This window comes from Somniosus microcephalus, chromosome 22, assembly GCF_052327205.1.
Source record: "Somniosus microcephalus isolate GS21.2 chromosome 22, FLI_Smic_1.0, whole genome shotgun sequence".
Classification (NCBI taxonomy): domain Eukaryota; kingdom Metazoa; phylum Chordata; class Chondrichthyes; order Squaliformes; family Somniosidae; genus Somniosus; species Somniosus microcephalus.
The window spans coordinates 9,673,708-9,698,011 of record NC_141008.1 but is presented as its reverse complement, the minus strand read 5'-3'; the positions used below and the strand labels follow the sequence as shown (position 1 = coordinate 9,698,011).

General features: G+C 45.3%; 1 protein-coding gene across 6 annotated transcripts in view; it reads left to right on the top strand.

Annotated features, from left to right (window-relative positions):
- The window catches only part of mlxipl (MLX interacting protein like), a 273,904-nt gene that overhangs the window by 63,002 nt on the left and 186,598 nt on the right, over positions 1-24,304 (top strand). For 5 of the 6 annotated variants that reach the window (XM_085964155.1, XM_085964158.1, XM_085964153.1 and 2 more), the window contains exon 7: positions 14,238-14,318. The exons of the other annotated variant lie outside the window; for it this stretch is intronic. In XM_085964155.1, coding sequence (XP_085820281.1) covers positions 14,238-14,318 — 81 coding nt within the window. The remainder of the gene's footprint in view (positions 1-14,237; positions 14,319-24,304) is intronic. 6 annotated transcript variants of the gene reach the window in all.

The following is a 24,304-nucleotide window of genomic DNA, read 5'->3' as shown; positions in this document are numbered from 1 at the left end:
CTTACCCCTTATCCTTAGACTGTGATCCCTGGTTCTGGACTCCCCCGCCATCGGGAACATCCTTCCTGCATCTAGTCTGTCTAGTCCTGTTAGAATTTTATAAGTTTCAATGAGATCCCCTCTCATTCTTCTAAACTCTCGTGAATATAAGCCCAATTGACCCAATCTCTCTTCATATGTCATTCCTGCCATCCCAGGTATCAGCCTGGTGAATCTTCGCTGCACTCCCTCCATGGCAAGATAAGTTAAAATAAATCTCTGTATAAGGGGAGCCTACTTGGAGCCTATACCTTATCAATAACTTTGGTGAATAAGCTGATTTTCTTACTAATGAGCTCTTTTTCCATTGGGCTAACGAGGTCAGTATAACTCTCTCTTTTGTTATGAGAGATCTCTTTTGTCACATATAATTGCTATTCTACCATGTGAAACTTTTCTTGTGAAATATGAAATAAGTCTGTCTTTGATTCTGTACCATTCTGCCCAGCTGATTTCCCTCATTCTACAGAAACTTTAATTAAAAATGAATGCTTTACCCAGATGTTTTCCTTTTCCTGTGTCCTTGCTCCCATTAACTTCTCTCATTAAACAGGTGGTCGTTTCCTTGTAAACCCTGCTGGTGCTGCGAGGCCAGACTTAGTTTAAAGATTCAGTGGTCAATATCTTAGAATTGCTGTTCATGTTTAAAACATTACAATTTAACAATCATACTTCCCTACTTAGCTAACAAAGGCTGAAAGCTAATGTTACTATATTATAAAGACAAACCAATGGCACTATTTCATTAGCACACTTCAAGTCAGCCTGATTAACCCTTTCCTTACAGGCCCCCTCGAAGACGACAACTTTGACGCCTTTGACCTCGCCACTATTACATCATGACCCTGTTTCCATCTATTCTGTTATGTCGATCTCTACCAATTTGTTTTAAATAGCATATCATCAGGAATATTAAGAGTAAAGCTTTAAAATCTATTTAAAGTCTTGACAAAGGGTTTCGGCCTGAAACGTTGACTCTATTTCTCTCCACGGATGTTGCCTGGCCTGCTGAGTTTTTCCAGCATTTTCTGTTGTTATTTAAAATCTATTTCTCCCATGTATTTCTATATATCAAAAGTCATCACCTGGGCTTAAAGGATTCTCCAGTGCACTCTCACTCGTATCCATATTGTGGGGTAATTTTAATGTCAGTTTTGGGGGATCACCCTGAATCTTGGAATTTCCAGTTCTGTGTCCTTCTCCACTTTAATTTCAATCTCTCTAATAGATACCAGAGTGTTTAAACCTATCCTGGTGATTTCTTTAAGCTTAACGCTGTCGGTAGTTTTTCTCTGTGGAGCTTATGCCCGAGCCTTGAGTGAAAGGTTTAAACTGGTAGTAACGCTGTATGTATTCTCACTTTCCAGAGCCTCGTTAACCATTTCATGTAATGGTGCTGTCCGCGTTCCTGACCATGTCTGGGACCAGCTCTGCAGTGCATCTTCATCATGCATATCGCATGCTGACTGCTCCATGCGCAACATGTCACTTTTGAACACAGTGATATTCCCAGATCATGCAGCATGACGCAAGTCATTCCTGCCCGCTCAGGCTATTTATCAAAAGACCAGGGGGGGCCTGGAAGTGTTTGATTAGACTCTCCCCTTGCATGGTTCGGGTAGTGGCCAGGCTATAAAATATATTCTCCTCATTGTTCAGTATAGGCTAGGACACAACCATTTCCAGAGAAAGCTATCAATTAAATATACTTGACTATACAGGAAACTCTTTAATATCCGGCACCGACGGGACCGGCGTGGTGCCAGTTTATCAAAAAGTCCGGATTACGGAGAGGTATAGTTAAAAGGTACGAGAGCTCCATTCACAGCAACAAATCCAGGCTTCCCTGTTGCTTAGCAACATGTGCAGGAACTCCGGCCACAGACCAAGCGTCCCTGTTGCTTAGCAACAGGTGCAGGAACCCCAGTTATACAGCCACAGATCCAGGAACTGCCACTAATATGAAGTAAAACTTACCTGAACCTACTCCTGCATTTTGCCGGTTAACAGAGATTTCCGTTTATTTAGGTGCTGGTAAATCGAGAGTTTCCTGTACTTTCCCGATCTTCGCTAGATTGTGTATTGGTTCCAGACTGGTACCTTTGGCTGGTATGCTTTATGTTACTCTGTGTGCACTCACACATCGTTTCCCGAACCTTTGGTTCAGGTTCTCTTAAACTCCATCCGTCATCACCTAGGGCGATGACGTGAGACCTCAGTTGATGGTGCAGTTATCCTGCTTCTACCTTATACCCTCAGTAACTTCCTCATGTCCAATTAAGTTACAGGCCCTATGATATTACCATACAATCTTGCCATTTTATCTTGGTTATGAGCCTTGGTAGTTGAGTACCAGAGGTCATGACTTCAAATCACTCAATGGCAAGTTGTGAAATTGAATTCAATAAATCTGGTAATTTGTGCCAGAATGAAATGACTGAAAACTATCTGATTGTCGAAAAACCTAACTGGTTCATTAATGTCCCACCAGCCCCACTCGTTCTGGCTTACATACAACTCCAGTCCAACACTGTGTTTGATCATTAATTCTTCCGGGCCACTAGCGATAGACAATAATTGCTGCCTTGCCAATGTGTTGTCCATATTCCAAGAGAATATCAAAAAGGATTAAGAAGAATGAATAAATAGAGTACCGCTAGAAGAAATGCTTGGAGAAATCCTTAAACTTGTAACAGTGTTTATTGCCCAAAACATGAGGAACGATGTACAGTATAAGGAAGCTTTGTTTCTCCAGGGAGGCAGTGACACAGTGTATTACATCCTGCAAGAAGTCCTGCAACCAAATGAAAGAGTTAGCATAACAGCCTGTTGTAGTCAACTTCTTGGCATCTATCTCCCTCTAGACCGCTACAGTGGCTATAAACAGCATATTAATCTGCAGTGCAAGTTTGTACTTGATGCCTTGTTTGCTAGAATGAATAGAGTTACACTTTCCCCATGGACATTTGGAAGTAGCAGTATAGGGGTTGGTGCAGCTTGAGAACCCCACCCCATCCCCAGTCCAGGGCATTCATTGAACACATCACAAGGGGTTCCACTCTATTAATGTTCTAGTTGTGTATAATTACCAACATCATGCAGGTCCGTGTCCACTTCTTTGGCAGTTGACATGACACTTTTATATTGCATCAGTCAACCATTTCCCCTATTGTCTACCCCTGCTCAACAGGTTAAAGGCTGGCTCCGAGGAGCCCTGGGCTATCTTTTGCTCACCTGGCTTATGACCTCTCTTCGGAACCTATGCTCAGCAGCGGAACTCTGATACAATCAGATTCATGGGTCAAATTTAGCCGTCATTGAGCAGACCATTGAACCTCTGGAACAATGGGGTCAGTGCCTGTTTTGGGGCCTGGAATCAGTGCTGCTGAGGTAGTGTGTGTCACAACCAAGAGACCCGGGCTCATCGGGAATTGAGCCTCAGGCCTCATTACTTTTTTTTGTGTGAGCCTGTCACGCCTCCACAGGCAGTTCGCTCATTTACTTAGAAGAATATCAGCCCACTTCCCTCACCGCCAGGGCCCCTAGGGTAAGTCCAAGGAGGCGGTTGGTGCAGACAATGGGGTGCGAGGTGGTGACTATGGAGTCGGGGCAGCACTCCTGTTTCTCCTGGCATCCTTGGTCCTCGAAATTGGGCCTCATTGCTCCTGCTTTACGCCTGTAAAATGGGCACAATAAGGTCCAATTTCTACCCCAAGGATTAAGATACCAGTACAGGTCTGGTGGCTTTCTCCAATACAACCCATAGAGAATACCCTGTATCATCGTTATGAACTTTGCTCTGTAACAAGGGCTACACATTGAGCCGGCATTGGAGGAGGACCATCAGCAAGATGGGGGATGAGGATGGCAAGGAAATGAAAGCAGTCTAGCAGTTACCTGCTGTTCAATTGCAGGTAATTGAAGAAAACTTTGCTCCCCTGCATTAACCGCATATCCAATGTCTACATTCAGCAGCATCTGCCTAAGTGCCAAAATTGGAATATTAGGACCAGGAGGCCATTTAGCCCCTCGAGCCTGCTGATCTGTACTTCAACTCCATTTACCCACCTTTGCGATGATATTAGTCACCTCTCTGCAAGATCCCCAATGACTACAGGAACAGTTTCACACAAAGACTTCAAATAGCAATTTAGGCTTATTTTATTAATTGTTGGGATATGGGCATCACTGGGAAGGCTGGTATTTATTGTTCATCCCTGGTTGCCCTTGAGAAGGTGGCGGTGAGTCGCCGCCTTGAACCGCTACAGTCTATGTGGCGAAGGTGCTCCCACAGTGCTGTTAGGTCGGGAGTGCAAACATTTTGACCAAGTGAGGTTGAAGGAACGGTGACATATTTCCAAGTTGGAATAATGTGTGACACTGTCTTCGGTCCCCGTCACAAACTTTGTTCCCTTACCTCCGACTCCATCTTTCTCCCTGGCCATTGTCTGAGGTTGAACCAGACTATTCGCAATCTATTTGACCCTAGAGATGCGTTTCCTACCACATATCCATTCCATCACTAAGACTGCCTTTTTCCACCTCTAACATCATCCGACTGCACTCTTGCCTCAGTCTATCTGCTGCTGAAACCCTCATCCATGCCTTTCTTACCTTTAGACTTGACACATTCCTGTTCTAACCATTGTAAACCTGAGGTCATTCAAAACTCTGCTGCCCGTGACCTAACTCGCACCATTTCCCCTGTGCTTGCTGACCTACATTGGCTCCCGGTTAAGAAATCATAGAATCATAGCAAGTTACAGCACGGAAGGAGGCCATTTCGGCCCATCGTGTCCACGCCAGCCAACAAAGAGCTATCCAGCCTAATCCCACTTCCCAGCTCTTGGTCCGTAGCCCCGCAGGTTAGAGCATCCCAAGTGCACATCCAAGTACTTTTTAAATGTGGTTAGGGTTCCTGCCTCTACCACCCTTTCAGGCAGTGAGTTCCAGACCCCCACAACCCTCTGGGTGAAGAAATTTCCCCTCAAATCCCCTCTAAACCTTCCCCCAATTACTTTAAATCTGTGCCCCCTGGTTTTTGACCCCTTTGCTAAGGGAAATAGGTCCTTTCTATCCACTTTATCTATGCCCCTCATAATTTTATACACCTCATTAAGGTCTCCCCTCAGCCTCCTCTGTTCCAAGGTAAACAGACCCAGCCTATAATAATTCTAAAAGATCTAAGAGCGTTAAAAAAACAAGCATGAAGGCTTTGTGTCTTAATGCGAGGAGCATTTGTAATAAGGTAGATGAATTAGCTGCGCAAATAGAGGTAAACGAATATGATATGATTGGGATTACGGAAACATGGCTCCAGGGTGGCCAAGGCTGAGAACTCAACATCCAGGGGTATTCAATATTCAGGAAAGATAGGCAAAAAGGAAAAGGAGGTGGGGTAGCATTGCTGGTTAAAGAGGGGATTAACATAATTGAAAGGAAAAATATTAGCTCTGATGATGTGGAATCTGTATGGGTAGAACTGAGAAATACCAAGGGGCAGAAAACGATAGTGGGAGTGGTATATAGACCTCCAAACAGTAATGCGGAGGTCGGGGATGGCATTAAACGGGAAATTAGAGAAGCGTGCAATAAGGACACAGCAGGGTGACTTTAATCTACATATAGATTGGGCTAGCCAAATTAGTAACAATACTGTGGAGGAGGAATTCCTGGAGTGTATACGGGATGGTTTCCTGGACCAATATGTCGAGGAACCAACTAGAGATCAGGCCATTTTAGACTGGGTATTATGTAATGAGAAAGGATTAATTAGCAATCTTGTGCGAGGCCCCTTGGGTCGGAGCGATCATAATATGATAGAATTCTTCATTAAGATGGAGAGTGAAATAGTTGACTCAGAAACTAGGGTCCTGAATTTAAATAAAGGAGACTACGATGGTATGAGGTGCAAGTTGGGTAGGATTGATTGGGGAATGTCACTCAAAGGGTTGACGATGGATAGGCAATGGCAAACATTCAAAAATCGCATGGATGAATGACAGAATTTGTTCATCCCAGTTTGGCATAAAAATAAAACAAAAAAGGTGACTCAACCGTGGCTAACAAGGGAAATTAGGGATAGCATAAGATCCAAGGAGAGGACATACAAATTGGCCAGAAAAAGCAGTAAACCTGAGGATTGGGAGCAGTTTAGGATCCGACAAAGGGATTAATTAAGAGGGGGAAAATAGAATATGAGAGTAAGCTTGCCAGGGAACATAAAAACTGACTCTAAAAGCTTTTATAGATATGTGAAGAGAAAAAGATTGGTGAAGTCAAACGTAGGTCCCTTGCAGTCAGAATCAGGGGAATTTATAATGGGGAACAAAGAAATGACAGACCAATTAAATACATACTTTGGTTCTGTCTTTACAAAGGATGACACAAATAACCTCCCAAAGATGTCGGGGAACATAGGGTCTAATGAAAGGTAGGAACTGATAGAAATCAGTATTTGTAGGGAAATGGTGTTGGGGAAATTGATGGGATTGAGGGCCGATAAATCCCCAGGACCTGATAATCTACATCCTAGGGTACTTAAGGAAGTGGCCCTAGAAATAGTAGATGCATTGCGGGTCATCTTCCAAAATTCGATAGACTCTGGAACAGTACCCATGGATTGGCGGGTAGCTAATGTTACCCCACTGTTCAAAAAGGGTGGTAAAGAGAAAACGGGGAATTACAGACCGGTAAGCCTGACATCGGTAGTGGGGAAAATGCTAGAGTCCATTATAAAGGATGTAATAGCAGAGCACTTGGAAAAAAGTGACCGGATCGGACAAAGTCAACATGGATTTACAAAAGGTAAATCGTGCTTGACTAATCTACTGGAATCTTTTGAGGATGTAACTGGTAAAATAGATAAGGGAGAACCAGTGGATGTGATGTATTTGGATTTTCAAAAGGCTTTCGATAAGGTCCCGCATAAGAGATTAGCGTGTAAAATTAAGGCACATGGGATTGGGGGCAAGGTATTGACTTGGATAGGGAACTGGTTGGCAGACAGAAAGCAAAGAGTTGGAATAAACGGGTCGCTTTCCGAGTGGCAGGCAGTGACTAGTGGGGTACCGCAGGGATCGGTCCTTGGACCCCAGCTATTCACAATATATATTAATGATCTGGACGAAGGAACTAGATGTAATATCTCCAAGTTTGCAGATGACACAAAGCTGGGTGGGCGTGTGTGCTGTGAGGAGGATGCCGAGAAACTCCAGTATGATTTGGACAGGTTGGGTGATTGGGCAGAAGCATGGCAGATGCAATATAACGTGGATAAATGCGAGGTTACCCACTTTGGTGTCAAAAACAGGAAGGCAGATTATTATCTGAATGGCAATAGATTGGGAGAAGGGGAAGTGCAACGAGACCTGGGCGTCCTTGTGCACCAGTCGCTGAAAGTAAGCATGCAGGTGCAGCAGGCGGTTAAGAAGGCAAATGGTATGTTGGCCTTTGTAGCGAGAGGGTTTGAGTACAGGAACAAGGATGTCTTGCTGCAGTTGTACAGGGCCTTGGTGCGACCACATCTTGAGTATTGTGTGCAGTTTTGGTCGCCTTATCTGAGGAAGGTTCTTGCCATGGAAGGAGTGCAGCGAAGATTCACCAGGCTGATACCTGGGATGGCAGGAATGACATATGAGGAGAGATTGGGTCGATTTGGCTTGTACTCGCTGGAGTTTAGAAGAATGAGAGGGCATCTCATCGAAACTTATAAAATTCTAACAGGACTAGACAGACTAGATGCTGGAAGGATGTTCCCGATGACCGGGGAGTCCAGAACCAGGGGTCACAGTCTAAGGATAAGGGGTAAGCCATTTAGGACAGAGATGAGGAGGAATTTCTTCACCCAGAGAGTGGTGAACCTGTGGAATTCTCTACCACACAAGGCAGTAGAGGCCAATTCATTAAATATATTCAAGAAGGAATTGGATATATTTCTTAAGGCTAAAGGGATCAAGGGACATGGAGAGAAGGCAGGAACAGGGTACTGAATTTGGATGATCAGCCATGATCTTATTGAATGGCGGAGCAGGCTCGAGGGGCCGAATGGCCTACTCCTCCTATCTTCTATGTTTCTATGTTTCTATCCAGTCTTTCCTCATAGCTAAGATTCTCTACACCCGACAACATCCTTGTAAATCTCCCCTGTACCCTCTCTAGTGCAATCACATCTTTCCTGTAATATGGTGACCAGAACTGTAGTACCAGAACCAGCACGCAGTACTCTAGCTGAAGCCTAACTAGTGTTTTATACAGTTGAAGCATAACCCCCCTGCTCTTGTATTCTATGCCACGGCTAATAAAGGCAAGCATTCCGTATGCCTTCTTAACCACCTTATCTACCTGGCCTGCTACCTTCAGGGATCTGTGGACATGCACTCCAAGGTCCCTTTATTCCTCTACACTACTCCGTGTCCTACCATTTAATGTGTATTCCCTTTCCTTGTTAGCCCTCCCCAAATGCATTACCTCACACTTCTCCGGATTGAATTCCGTTTGCCAATGCCTCAATTTTAAAATTCTCATCCTAGTTTTCAAATCACTCCACGGTTTCGACCCTCCCTTTCTCTGTAATCTCCTCCAGCTCTACAACCCCCCCGAGATCTCTGCGCGCTCCGTCAATTCTGGCCTCTTGAGCATCCCCCATTTTAATCGCTCCACCATTGGTGACTGTGCCTTCAGCTGTAAAGGCCCTAAGCTCTGAAATTCCCTCCATAAACCTCGCTGTCTCTCTTTCCTCCTTTAAGACACTCCTTAAAACCTACCTCTTTGACCGAGCTTTTGGTCACCTGCCCTAATATCTCCTTATGTGGCTCCCTGTCAAATTCTGTTAATGTTCCTGTGACGCGTCTTGGGACGTTTTGCTATGTTAAAGGTGCTATATAAATGCAAGTTGTTGTTGTTGTGACTTGGAGGGGAGCTTGGAGGTGGTGGTGTTCCCATGCACCTGCTGCCCTTGTCCCTCTAGGTGGTAGAGTTCACGGGTTTGAGAGATGCTGCAGTGCATCTGATAGATGGTACACTCTGCAGCCACGGTGCGCCGGTGGTGGAGGGAGTGAATGTTTAAGGCGGTGGATGGGCTGCCAATCAAGTGGACTTCTTTGTCCTGAATGGTGTCGAGCTTCTTCAGTGTTGTTGGAGCTGCACTCATCCAGACAAGTTGACTTGTGCCTTGTCGGCAGTCTGAAGGTGAGACACTTGCCACACATCTGCTCTTGTAGCCACAGTATTTATGTGACTGCTCCAGTTCAGTTTCTGGTTAATGGTGACCCCCCCCCCCCCCCCCCCCAAGGATGTTGATGGTGGGGGATTCGATGATGGTAATGCCATTGAATGTTAAAGGGAGGTGGTCAGACTCTCTCTTGTTGAAGATGGACATTGTCTGCCACTTGTGTGGTGCGAATGTTACTTGCCACTTATCAGCCCAAGCCAGAGTGTTGTCCAGGTCTTGCTGCATGGTGGCACGGACTGCTTCATCATTTGAGGAATTGCGAATGGAGCTGAACACCGTGCAATCATCAGCGAACAGCCCCACCTCTGATCGCATAATAAAGGGAAGGTCATTGATGAACCAGCTGAAGATAGTTGGGCCTAGGATGCTGCTCTGAGGAACTCCTGCACCAATGCCTTAGGGCTTGCCCTGGATGATTTGCCTCAAAAAACCACAACTACCTTTTGTGCCAGGTATGACTTCAGCCACTGGAGATTTTCCACCAATTTTACTAGGGCTCCTTTATGCCACACTTGGTTAAATGTTGTCAAGCCAGTCACTCGCCTCTCCTCACCTCACCTCACCTCTGGAATTCTTTTGTCCATTTTTGGACCAAGGCTGCATTGAGGTCTGGAGCCAAGTGGTCCTGTTGGAACCCAAACTGAGCATCGCTGAGCAGGTTATTGGTGAGTAAGTGCCACTTGATAGCACTGTCAATGACATCTTCCATCACTTTGCTGATGATTGAGAGTAGACTGATTGGCTGGATTGGATTTGTCCTTTTTTTGGACAGGATATACCTGGGCAATTTTCCACATTGTTGGGTAGATGCCAGTATTGTAGCTGTACAGGAACAGCTTGGCTAGAGGCGTGGCTAGTTCTGGAGCACAGGTCTTCAGAACTAAAGCTTGGATGTTGTCGGGGCCCATAGCCTTTGCCGTATTCAGTACGCTCGGCTGTTTTTGATATCACATGGGTTGAATCGAATTGGTTGAAGACTGGCATCTGTGATGATGGGAACTTCAGGAGGAGGCCGAGAAGGATTGAATAGTAAATATAGCATGGATGTAGATAAATGCAGCAGTTCTTTACTCAGAGTGAGAAATGTTTGGAATAATATACAAGACAACGTAATAGTGGCAGAAGTATTGAGATTATTTGATATGTAAGATTCCATGATGGGAAGTTAATGTACTAGAGGGATGAGCTTTAATGGGCTGAATGCCAAATATATGTTGTAAATTTTGGAACCTTTAGCACAGTATCTTCATTCTCTAACTGAAAATCAATGGGTGTCAGCCATGGCTCAGTAGTAGCACTCTCGCATGAGTCCGAAGGTTCTGGGTTCAAGTCCCACTCCAGAGACTTGAGTTATAGAGAACTGTAGCTTAGTAATCCAGAGGCCTGGACGTGAGTTCAAATCCCACCACGGCAGCTGTGGAATTTAAATTCAGTTAATAAAAAACTAGTATGGTGACCATGAAACTACCGGATTGTCATAAAAACCCATCTGGTTCACGAATGTCATTGAGGGAAGGAAATCTGCCGTCCTTACCTGGTCTGGCTCCAGACCACAGCAATGTGGTTGACTCTTAACTGCCCTCTGAAATGGCCGAGGAAGCCACTCAGTTGTAACTAACCGCTATAAGAAACAATAATAAGAATAAAACCGGATGGACCACCCGGCATCGAACTCGGCACCAGCTTCGGACACGACAATGGCACACCCAGCCCAGTCAAACTGCAAAGTGCTCCTCACTAACATCTGGGGACTTGTGCCAAAATTGGGAGAGCTGTCCCACTGACTAGTCAAGCAACATCCTGTCATAGTCACACTCACAGGATCATACCTTTCAGGCAATGTCCCACACTCCTCCATCACCATCCCTGGGCATGTCCTGTCCCGCCGACAGGACAGACCCACCAGGGGTGGCTGGCACAGTGGTATACAGTCGGGAAGGAGTGGCCCTGGGAGTCCTCAACATTGATTCCAGACCCCATGAAGTCTCATGGGTTCAGGTCAAACATGGGCAAGGAAACCTGCTGATTACCACCTACTGCCCTCCCTCAGCTGATGAATCAGTACTCCTCCATGTTAAACACCACTTGGAAGAAGCACGGAGAGTAGCGAGGGCACAGAACGTACTCTGGGTGGGGGACTTCAATGTCCATCGCCAAGAGTAGCTCGGTAGCAGCATCGGTGACCGAGCTGGCCGAGTCCTGAAGGACATAACTACCAGTCTGGGCCTGCGACAGGTGGTGAGAGAACCAACACCAGGGAAAAACCTACTTCACCTCGTCCTCACCAATCTACCTGTCGCAGATGTATGTGTCCATGACAGCATTGGTAGGAGTGACCACCTCATACTCCTTGTGGAGGCGAAGTCCGTCTTCACACTGAGGACACCCTCCATCGTGTTGTGTGGCACTACCACCATGCTAAATGAGATAGATTCAGAACAGATCTAGCAGCTCAAAACTGGACATCCATGAGGCGCTGTGGGCCATCAACAGCATCAGAATTGTATTCCATCACAATCTGTAACTTCATGACCCAGCATATCCCTCACTCTACATCAAGCCAGGGGACCAACCCTGGTTCAATGAGGAGTGTATTAGGGCATGCCAGGAGCAGCACCAGGCGTACTTAAAAATGAGGTGCCAACCTGGGGAAGCTGCAACACAGGACTACATGCATGCTAAACAGCGGAAGCAGCATGCTATAGACAGGGCTAAGCGATCCCACAATCAATGGATCAGATGAAAGCTCTGCAGTCCTGCCACATCCAGTTGTGAATGGTGGTGGACCATTAACAACTGACTGGAAGAGGAGGCTCCAAGAATATCCCCATCCTCAATGATGGTGGAGCCCAGCACGTGAGTGCAAAAGACATAGATGAAGTGTTTACAACCATCTTCAGCCAGAAGTGCCGAGTGGATGATCCATATCGGCCTCCTCCTGAGGTCCCCACCATCACAGAAGCCAGTCTTCAGCCAATTCGATTCACTCCACGTGATATCAAGAAACGGCTGAGCGCACTGGATACAGCAAAGGCTGTGGGCCCCGACAACATCCCGGCTGTCGTGCTGAAGACTTGTGCTCCAGAACTAGCCGCGCCTCTAGCCAAGCTGTTCCAGTACAGCTACAACACTGGCATCTATCCGACAATGTGGAAAATTGCCCAGGTATGTCTTGTCCACAAAAAGCAGGACAAATCCAAACCGGCCAATTACCGGCCCCTCAGTCTACTCTCAATTATCAGCAAAGTGATGGAAGGTGTTGCCGACAATGCTATCAAGCGGCACTTACTCACCAATAACCTGCTCACCGATGCTCAGTTTGGGTTCCTCCAGGACCACTCAGCTGCAGACCTCATTACAGCCTTGGTCCAAACTTGGACAAAAGAGCTGAATTCCAGAGGTGAGGTGAGAGACATCAGGGCAGCATTTGACCGAGTGTGGCATCAAGGAACCCTAGTAAAACTGAAGTCAATGGGAATCGGGAGAAACTCTCCACTGGTTGGAGTCATACCTAGCACAAAGGAAGATGGTTGTGGTTGCTGGAGGCCAAGCATCACAGTCCCAGGCCATTGTCGCAGGAGTTCCCCACGGCAGTGTCCTAGGCCCAACCATCTTCAGCTGCTTCATCAATGACCTTCCCTCCATCATTAGGTCAGAAGTGGGGATGTTCGCTGATAACTGCACAGTGTTCAGTTCCATTCGCAAATCCCCAGATAATGAAACAGTCTGTGCCCGCATGCAGCAAGACCTGGACGACATTCAGGCTTGGGCTGATAAGTGGCAAGTAACATTCGCACCACGCAAGTGCCAGGCAATGACTATCTCCAACAAGAGAGTGTCTAACCACCGCCCCCTGACATTCAACGGCAATACCATCGCCGAATCCCCCACCATCAACATCCTGGGGGTCACCATTGACCAGAAACTTAACTGGACCAGCCACATAAATACTATGGCAACAAGAGCAGGTCAGAGGCTGGGTATTCTGCAGCGAGTGTCTCACCTCCTGACTCCCCAAAGCCTTTCCACCATCTACAAGGCACAAGTCAGGAGCGTGATGGAATACTTTCCACTTGCCTGGATGAGTGCAGCTCCAACAACACTCAAGAAGCTCGACACCATCCAGGACAAAGCAGCCCGCTTGATTGGCACCCCATCCACCACCTTAAACATTCACTCCCTCCACCACTGGCGTACTGTGGCTGCAGTGTGTACCATCTACAAGATGCACTGCAGCAATTCGCCAAAGTTTCTGCGACAGCGCCTCCCAAAACTACGACCTCTACCACCTTGAACTACAAGGGCAGCAGGCACATGGGAACACCATCACCGCCAAGTCACACACCATCCTGACTTGGAAATATATCGCCGTTCCTTCATAGTTGCTGGGTCAAAATCCCTAACAGCACTGTGGGAGTACTTTTACCACACGGACAGCAGCGGTTCAAGAAGGCGGCTCACCACCACCTTCTCAAGGGCAATTAAGGATGGGTAATAAATGCTGGCCTTGCCAACGATGCTCAGATCACAGGAATGCATAAAAAAAGTACATAACCTAGGTTGACACTCCAGTGCAGTACTGTGGGAGTGCTGCACTATCGGCGTTACTGTCTTTCAGATGAGATGTTAAAGCGAAGCCCTGTCTGCCCTCTCAGGTGGATGTAAAGGATCCCACAGCACAATTTTGAAGAAGAGCAGGGTAGTTCTCCCCGGGGTCCTGCCCAGCATCACTAAAACAGATTATCTGGTCGTTACCTCATTGCGGTTTGTGGGACCTTGCTGTGCGCAAATTGGCTGTCGCATTTCCTACATTACAACAGTGATTATACTTCAAAAGTATGTCATTGGCTGTGAAACACTTTGGGACATCCTGAGCTTGTGAAAGGCACTAGAAATTCAAGTCTGTCTTCTTTCTTTCAATGTGTGCAGTGATTTTCCTGAGTGGTTTTGCTCTGATTTCTGACAGTGTACACCAGCAATGCTGACATCATTCAGCCAGAGCTTGCTCCACTACAGCCAAACCTGGATGAGTTGATGGATATGCAAGGTAGGAATACATCTCACTTTTTCATCACCCTCTTATTATATCAACAGAATAAGTATAAGTTTACCTTACATGAACCATTAACGATTTCCCCCCAAAAAAGTGAAAAACTTCATAATGTTTCAGTTTCTTTACAGCATATTTAAGAATGGCAGTATTGTTATGAACAGGAAAAAGTTATTGGGCTCAACCAAGCTGAGTGTTTTCTCATAGCTCAACCCCACCTACCCGCTATCTCACTATGTACCACAATCCCTTCTTTCTCTGGAGACAGAGCGCTAATTGTCCCTCGAACCGATTTTTCTCGGGATGTGGGCATTGCTGGCATGGCCAGCATTTATTGCCCATCCCTAATTGCCCTCCCTTGAGAAGGTGGTAGTGAGCCTCCTTCTTGAATCGCTACAGTCCTAGTGGTGAAGGTACTTCCATAGTGCTGTTGGGGAGGGAGTTCCAGGATTTTGACCCAGTGGCGATGAAGGAACAGCGATATATTTCTAAGTCAGGATGGTGTGTGACTTGGAGGAGACCTTGGAGATGGTGGTGTTCCCATAGAATCATAGAATGGTTACAGCACAGTAGGAGGCCATTCGGCCCGTCGAGCCCGTGCCGGCTCTCTGCAAGAGCACTTCAGCTAGTCCCACTCCCCCGCCCTTTCCCCGTAGCCCTGCAAATTTTTATCCTTCAGGTACTTATCCAATTCCCTGTTGAAAGCCACAATTGAATCTGCCTCCACCGCCCTTTCAGGCAGTGCATTCCAGATCATAACCACTCGCTGCGTAAATAAATCTTTCCTCATGTCTCCTTTGGACCTTCTGCCAATCACTTTAAATCTGTGTCCTCTGGTTCTTGACCTTTCCGCCAATGCGAACAGTTTCTCTCTACTCTGTATAGACCCCTCATGATTTTGAACACCTCTATCAAATCTCCCTCTCAATCTCTCTGTTCTAAGCAGAACAACCCCAGTTTCTCCAGTCTATCCATGTAAATGAAGTCCCTCATCCCTGGAACCATTCTTGTAAATCTTTTCTGCAGTCTCTCTAAAGACTTCACATCCTTCCTAAAGTGCGGTGCTCAGAATTGGACACAATACTCCAGTTGTTTTATAAAGGTTCATCATAACTTCCTTGCTTTTGTACTCTATGCCTCTATTTATAAAGCCCAGGATCTTGTAAGCTTTTTTAACCGCTTTCTCAACCTGTCCTGCCACCTTCACTTGTGCACATATACCCCCAGGTCTTTCTGTTCATCCACCCCCTTCAGAATTGTACCCTTTAGTTTATATTGCCTCTCCTTGTTCTTCCTACCAAAATGTATCACTTCGAACTTTTCTGCGTCTGCTGTCCTTGTACTTCGAGGTGGAAGAGGTTGTGGATTTGAGAGGTGCTGTCGAAGAAGCCTTGGCGAGTTGCTGCAGTGCAACTTGTAAATGGTACACACTGCAGCCACGTTGTGCCAATGGTGGATGGAGTGCATGTTTAAGGTTTATACAAATCACATGGTGAACAGTTTGCTTGCATCAATTTTGACAATTGCTTTTATCCTAATTTTTAAATCAAAAAACCTTGATGGGCCAAATGACATTTTGTATCCTTAATATGTCTTATCTGTCTAGATTCTATTTCTTTCCATATGTATGTCTATAATATATTAGAAATGTTATATTTGTATACACTTCCTGTCTACAACATGCTATTTCCTGTTGCATTTTTGTTACACTTTTGTGTCAATTGTTTCCATTATAAATTCCTATGTTTACATTTATAATGGGAAGAGCCTATGTAAACCTGTCATGCTGTAATTACACCCTCCTGGCAGAGGTGGCACTGTAGTGCCATAGTCTTGTGTCATCCCACTTCTTTGCCTGTTCTGCAGAGAAAGCCCTATTCTCAAACCAAATGTACTCCTCTGCTTCTCAAGTTTCCACAGGTTTTGCTATTTATCTATAAGTAATATATCAAATCAAAGTATTATATAAAAATAAGGACAGAATGTATGACTTCAAAACGGGGACTGAATTACATTTGTTCCCCCGGTTCAGTTATCCCCTGCCATTTAATCCTGCTTCATCTGAAGACTACATTTGGTCTTGACTCTCCTCGTACATTATCACAGGAGATCGACTCGACATGAATTAGAAGTCTAGCATTTCCTCGAAATGTAACACTTAATTCCTGTAACATTTTTTCTGTCACATCATGATTTTTTGTCAAGCTAATGTACTTTGATTAATTTTACTTAACCTCTGATTGAAGCCTCCATGTTTGGTCTCCACTGTAAGTGACAGTATTGCCTGATCGCCTCTGACTTACTTAATATAAGTTTAAAAAAAAAAAGGTAATGGAGAAAATAATGAGACTCAAGATTGACAAATCTCCAGGACCTGATGGGTGAGGAAATACAGATACTCTGGTCATGATCTTCCAAAACTTTCTTGTTTCAGGAATTGTCCCCTCGGATTGGAAAATTTCCAATGTCACTCCACTATTTAAGAAGGGTGGGAGAGATGAATTAGGAAATTATAGGCCTATTAGTCTAATATCTGTTGTGGGGTAGTTACTAGAATCTGTTATTAGGGACAGAGTGACTGAACACCTGGGACAAATATGAGCTGATCAGAGAGAGCCAGCATGGATTGTAAAGGGTAAATCACGTCTAACAAACCTAGTTGAATTTATTGAGGAGGTAACTAACATGGTAGATAAGGGAGTGTCTGTGGATGTTATTTATATGGACTTCCAGAAGGTATTCAATAAGGTTCCACATAAGAGACTGTTAGCAAAAATGAGAGCGCATGGAATTGGAGGCAACCTATTGATGTGGGTAGGGAATTGGTTAGGAGATAATGGGTGTGTACACATTGTCAGGATGTGACTAGTGGTGCCCCCCAGGGATCTGTACTGTGGCCTCAGCTTTTCACTATGTTTATAAGTGACTTGGATGAAGGAATAGAGAGCCGTATATCCAGGTTTGCTGACGACATTGGCCCGGATTTTACGGGGCCTATGACAGTGTACGCCGTCGTAAGTGCCCCGCAAGCTTCGGGTTTCCACATGCGATGCGGATGCACGTAAAGCCAGAACTTGCGATCTGTCAAGTTTCAGTTTGACAGATCGTATGCATCTGCTGGAAATTGACATTTGCTGGCGGAGAACTACTGCCCAGTGAATACCCTCCAAACCCTTATGCCTGGTAAAAGCAGGCATAAGGCCGCCTTTTACCAGCGTAAGAGTTTAAATAAATGTTAAAATAATTTTTTTAAATGATTTCAACATTCACTTACATTTAAAATTAGTTTAGGTTATTTTTGTCCTATTTAAAAACTTATTTTTCAAAAAATTAAATTTTAATTTGAAATGTTTAATTTAATTAATTTTGAACCTGTGATGATTTATTTTTATTTCAGTGTTGTGAAGTTGTATTTTTTAGATGATTCCTATTATACAGATTTTGTACGTAAATGGAATCCCCATAAGCATCATAGGAATCCCTCTTTGTCATTGGTTGGCCTGGCCCACGTGATCCAGGGACGCTGGTGAACCGCGTGCACCCCTGGGATCCGTGGGCCTTTACGCAGGCGTACGCTCGCAGGCCCAGGAGCGCAAGAGTCCGAAGCTCCTGAGGCAGCAGGTAAGTGCGGAGTTTTCTAGCGGTTCAGAGGCGTTCACTCACGACAAGCCTCCGACCGCAGATTCCAGGCCATTAAGTTAGGAGGCACAGTAAATAGTGGAGATGGGAGCAGAAAGTTGCAATGGGACATTGATGGATTAAGTGAGTGGGGAAAGCTGTGGCAGATGGAGCTCAGTGTGGGGAAGAGTGAGGTCATCCACTTTGGGCTGAAGAAAGATAGATCAGAGTATTATCTAAATGGTGAGAAGCTGGGAACTGTGGAGGAGCCGAGAGATTTAGGGGTCCTAGTACAAAAATCACTAACAGCTAGTACATGGGTACAAAATATAATTAAAAAGGCTAATGGAATGTTAGCCTTTAACTCACAAAGGCCGGAATACAAAGGGGTGGAAGTGATGTTACATCTGTACAGAGCTCTGGTTAGACTCGATCTGGAGCACTGTGCTTAGATCTAGGCATCGCACCTCAGGAAGGATACGTTGGCCTTGGACAGGGTGCAGCGCAGATTCACCAGAATGATTCCGAGGTTAAAAGGGTTAAATGATGAGGACAGGTTGCACAGACTAGGCGTGTATTCCCTTGAATATAGAAGATTAAGGGGTGATCTAATTGAGGGGTTTAAGATGATTAATCTGAGGAAGGATGTTCTTGCCATAGAGGGAGTGCAGCGAAGATTCACCAGGCTGATACCTGGGATGGCAGGAATGACGTATGAGGAGAGATTGGGTCGATTGTGTTGTGTATGTAATATGTGTGCTACTTTGAACCTATGGACAGGACTGCACTACTTGTAGGGCGTAGTGATACGCAGTACCACTCCTGGCCATAGGGGTATAAATAGTACTGTGGGTACTGATCTCCCCTCAGTTCCCGCCTGTGGGCATGAAGTAAAGACCTACGTGTCGTCCCTACCTCCAACCAGTAAAGACCTGTTTGAGTTATACGTTTAAGTCTTTGTGTTAATTGTTCAATACAATACACATACTTAACACTGGCGACGAGTCAGGTTCTTACCCTGCGGCAGTTGAAGAGAGGTTTCAAACCTCACCACCCCACTAGAAGCGACAGGCTTTAGGACTCTGAAGCCTCCATCAGCGACTGAGCACTGGAGTGCAGCAGCCATCCTGACAGCTTCCAGCGACTGACAGAAGTCTTTCTGCAGTTTCCTTGTTCAACCTAGGTGGTGGGGTAAGCCGTGCAGCGTTGGCTGCAAAGACAGGGCTGGGGAAGTCGGAGGAGATAAGGGCCATCGATCGCGATCGGAGATAAGGCCGGGCCGCTTTCAAGTGCGAAGCGCAGCGCGGGCCAGCGATCGGGACCAAAGATAAGGGCCGCACTCGGACTGAAAGGCGCGGTGGCTGCAGAAGCTCAAGGTGCGAGAGCCGCGGTGCACAGCGCGGGCTATCGATCGCACAGAAGATAAGGGCCGAGAGCCGCTTCGGTCGGGAGCCACTTCGCGATCCAGCGATCGCATCCGCTGATAAGGGCCGCACTCGGGCGATCGCGGCGAAGATAAGGGCCACACTCGGGGGCTGAAGGGAGACGGCGTCGGGGGGACGGGTGAAGACCGCCAAGCGCGGGAAAACCGCCATTTTGTGGGCGGAGGACGACGGCAAGAGCGGGAAGCCGCCATCTTTGATAACAAGTAAAGAAAATAAAATCTGAGAAATTGCAAATCTACAATGCCTAAACACGGGAATATTAGCACCTTTGATAGTGACCTCGAAGATTGGGCCATATATGTTGAAAGAGTAAAAAATTATTGTAAGGCCAATAAAATTCGTGACCAAGATAAAGCTCTAACATTATTAAATTTAATGGGTGCGAAGACATACGGACAATTGAAACACCTGTTATCACCAGATGAACCGGCGGATAAGACGTTCGATGAGATTGTTACTGTCCTGAAAGATCATCTAAACCCCACGCCGCTGATGCTAGCGGAACGATTTAAATTTTACGACAGAAGGCAGCTACAGCATGAAAGCAATGCTGACTATTTGCTGGAATTGCGTAAATTAGCGAAATATTGCCAGTTTGGAACGGGACTGACAGATGCACTACGAGACAAATTTGTGTGTGGTTTATTTAAACAGGATACACAAAAGCGACTGCTCGAGGAGAATGAGCTGACGCTTGAGAAGGCGGTCACTATGGCAGCAGCACACGAAGCCGCAGCGAGAGGCATGGCAGTAATGCAGCTACGGTCACCGGAGCTCAGTGCACACAAATTGGGTGTGAGTTCTGGCAAATGTTATCGTTGTGGAAAGACAACGCATGATCAGAACCAGTGTTGGTTTAAAAACCAAGAATGTAGAACTTGTGGTAGGCTTGGACACATAGCTAGAGTATGCAGGTCAGGGAAGAAGACCAGCAACAAGAAGTCACCGCAAGGAAAATACGCAAAAGTACACAAGGTGGCCGAACAGGAGTCCGATTCAGACGCTAGCAGTAATGAACTGGCTAGCTTAAGCAGTATTGAACTGGCTAGCTTAAGAGTACTCAACGTTGGTAAGGGTGCAGACCTCCAGACAATTTGGGTCACTCTTCAGATAGAAGGAGTCCAAGTAAAACTGGAATTGGACACTGGATCGGCATTGACGGTCATAAATAAGAAAGATTATGGAAGGTTATTCCAACATATTCCCCTACAGGATACGGAGCTCATATTGAAAACCTACACGGGGCAAAGAGTGTACCCCATCGGGAAAATTGAGGTCACAGTGGTCCACAAGGGCGAAGAAAGTCAAATAATGGACTTATATGTGCTACCTGAAGGAGGTCCTCCACTACTAGGACGGGAGTGGATTAGGAAAATGAATATCGACTGGCATTTCCTACAAACAATAACGAGTGAGAACTCGGTGAACATAATCAACCCAGACTCTGGAACTGATGATGGTAAGACCAACCCGTGTGCAAAAGACAAAGTTTCAGCACAGAATTCCACTGAGATAGAGAATTCTGAGTCTGTCCAGTCTACTGACATGCACATTTCTGAGGGACACCGGGCTCGAACTCAACTCCATTTCAAACTGCAACAGCAATTAGAACAAATGATTCGCCGTTTTGAGCAAGAGATGAATGCGATGAAAGAGTTCTTTGATATAGAGTGGGAACATCTGGAAAGACAACAGAAGCAGCTGCTGGAGCAAATGAAGCAGGAGCACACAAAACGTCTGATGTCAGAGGAGTTAACGGTCAGCCAACTCCTGCATATGCTGAAGGACAGGACTCTGAAATGGGAAAAACTTGAACACGAACTTCAATATTCAAACGAAAGGGGTTCGGAGCTCTCAAAGGTTATTGGAAGAGCTGAGGTGGCAACACAGACTGAGATGACTGCAACAGAGCAGCCCTTGGATGCCAAAAGTACGCTGACTCACGTCAACGTAGAACAACAGACCGCTGAAACAGCTGCTCCGGTAGGGGGATTGAATAGTCCGATCAATCAATCTCCAAAAGCAGTTGAAGTAGTAAAATCTCAAATGAGGTCATTAGTAAACGACTTGCTGAAAGCCCAGAAAAAGCTGGATGAAGAGGTACGCATGAAGAAGTCTCTTCAGGAAAGATGTCTGGACTTGGAACAAAAGCTGGCTAACGCCCAGCTGGGTATGGAGGAAATAGAAGACCCTCTCGCTGGCCTAGATCAGGACGACACCGAATATTACCATGACCTATTGAGTGACACTGAATATTATAGTGACCTGGTCTGCCCAGCTTGTGATGAAAATTCCCAAAGTGCAGAAATCAGGATGAATCACTTAAAGTCTAAGGAACATAGGGAGATGGTGGCGCTACAGCTGGCAGCTGACAGGGGAGCCCAGAGAGTCTCTAAGAAGCAGAAAAGGAAAAGACGAAACAGAAGATGATAACCATCTGAACCATTTTCACCCCTACCAGACCACACACGTGGTCCCTCCGAACGGAGCCAAATCAGTTCGGAAGTTCAAGCTGTTAAATCCATGGAAGGACTATTGAATGAGTCACTCCAGCAACGTGAACCGACTACACCACAGAGACTGAATCTGTGAACTATTTTCCGCAGAGATTGAATCTGTGAACTGTTTTCCGCAGAGACTGAATCTGTGATCTGTTTTGACATGAAGTTATCTATGTATCTATGTTATTCTGTTATGTAAACCTGAAGTTATATATGTTATTACGTTATGTTAAATGGGGAGATGACTGTAAAGCTAAGAAGGGAGGAATGTTGTGTATGTAATATGTGTGCTACTTTGAACCTATGGACAGGACTACACTACTTGTAGGGCGTAGTGATACGCAGTACCACTCCTGGCCATAGGGGTATAAATAGTACTGTGGGTACTGATCTCCCCTCAGTTCCCGCCTGTGGGCATGAAGTAAAGACCTACGTGTAGTCCCTACCTCCAACCAGTAAAGACCTGTTTGAGTTATACGTTTAAGTCTTTGTGTTAATTGTTCAATACAATACACATACTTAACAGATTGGGCTTATACTCGCTGGAGTTTAGAAGAATGAGAGGGGAATCTCATCAAAACTTACAAAATTCTAACAAGACTAGACAGACTAGATGCAGGAAGGATGTTCCCGATGGTCGGGTGAATCCAGAACCAGGGGTCACAGTCTAAGGATAAGGGGTAAGCCATTTAGGACTGAGATGAGGAGGAATTTCTTCACCCAGAGAGTGGTGAACCTGTGGAATTCTCTACCACAGAAGGCAGTGGAGGCCAATTCATTAAATATATTCAAGGAGTTAGATATATTTCTTAAGGCTAAAGGGATCAAGGGATATGGGGAGAAGGCAGGGACAGGGAACTGAATTTGGATGATCAGCCATAATCTCATTGAATGGCGGAGCAGGCTTGAGGGGCCGAATGGCCTACTCCTGCTCCTATCTTTCTATGTTTCTATGTTAAAGGATTTGATAGGGTAGATAAAGAGAAACTATTTCCTCTGGTGGGGGAGTCTAGAACAAGGGGGAATAACTTTAAAATTAGAGCCAGGCCGTTCAGGGGTGATGTCAGGAAGCACTTCTTCACACAAAGGGTAGTGGAAATCTGGAACACTCTCCCCCAAAACCTGTTGAGGCTGGGGTCAATTGTAAATTTCCAAATTGAGAATGATAGATTTTTGTTGGATAAGGGTATTAAAGGTTACAGAACCAAGGCGGGTAAATAGAGCTAAGATACAGATCAGCCATGATCTGACTGAGTGGTGGAACAGTCTCGAGGGGCTGACTGGCCGCCTCCTGTTCCTATGAGACCTCCCAATGCCGGGTGCCCCTGTCACCACCAGCCTAAAGCTTTACCGCCTCAGGTAGGATTTTTTTAACAACTTAAAAAAAATATTTTTTAATTGACTTTCTGCCCCAATTCCTGCTGATCATCACAGGTTCACATTGTTTCACTTCAGGGAACTGGCTTTTCTAATAGAAATCCCCCGTTGCGTGTTGTTAATGTACACCGGCCCACGCTGCCCATGTATTGTGCCCCTTGCAGTGGGTCTTTGGATGGGTCCAAAAGGGGCCATCGACTGTCCCATTTCATCCCCACCCGCCAGATTTCACTGAATTTCTGACACAACACCAGAGGAAATTCCCGGTGCAGGAGTGTCCCACTGACCGAGAACACCGTGCGTTTCATTCCACTGAGTAACAACAGTTTCAAATAAGCTAAAGGATAAAAATCCAACATGTATAAATTGAAGACCACTCGCTCGTTTCCACAGAAACATTAACCCTTGTAGAATTCTAATCTCAAAACTAGTTGAAAACCCCAGCATACCATTTAATAAAACAAAATCAGATGTATTCACCAAACACCTGGATTGTCTGACTCACCGTAATTAATACACGGGAGATCCGCAGGTTTATAGAAATAATGTATATAAACATTTATAAATAACAATTATAAATAGTATATATGTGATATATATAAATAAAGTATATAAATTGCATGTGCTGTTTATATACAATAATATATATAAATAATGTATATAAATAGTAGATGTGATAAATATATAAAAGTAATGTTTCTAAATAATATAAATAATGTATAAAGATCACTCATTTGCAGTTTTTATGGTATTACATAGAATTTTTCAGCACAGAAACAGGCCACTCGTCCCACCTGGTCTGTGTCAGTGTTTATGCTCCACACAAACCGCCTCCCACTCGAATTATCTCTGTCCCTGAATCCTTCTCCCTCATGTATACATCAAGCCTCCCCTTAAGTGCATAATTTGCTCATTAATTTGTTCCACATTCTCACGTCACTCTGTGTAAATAAGGAACTTCAATCCAATCGACCAGCAATTCCTCACTGACCACTAGGGGGCAGCGCATCACCACAGAAACTCGAGCAAAAACCCAGCCACC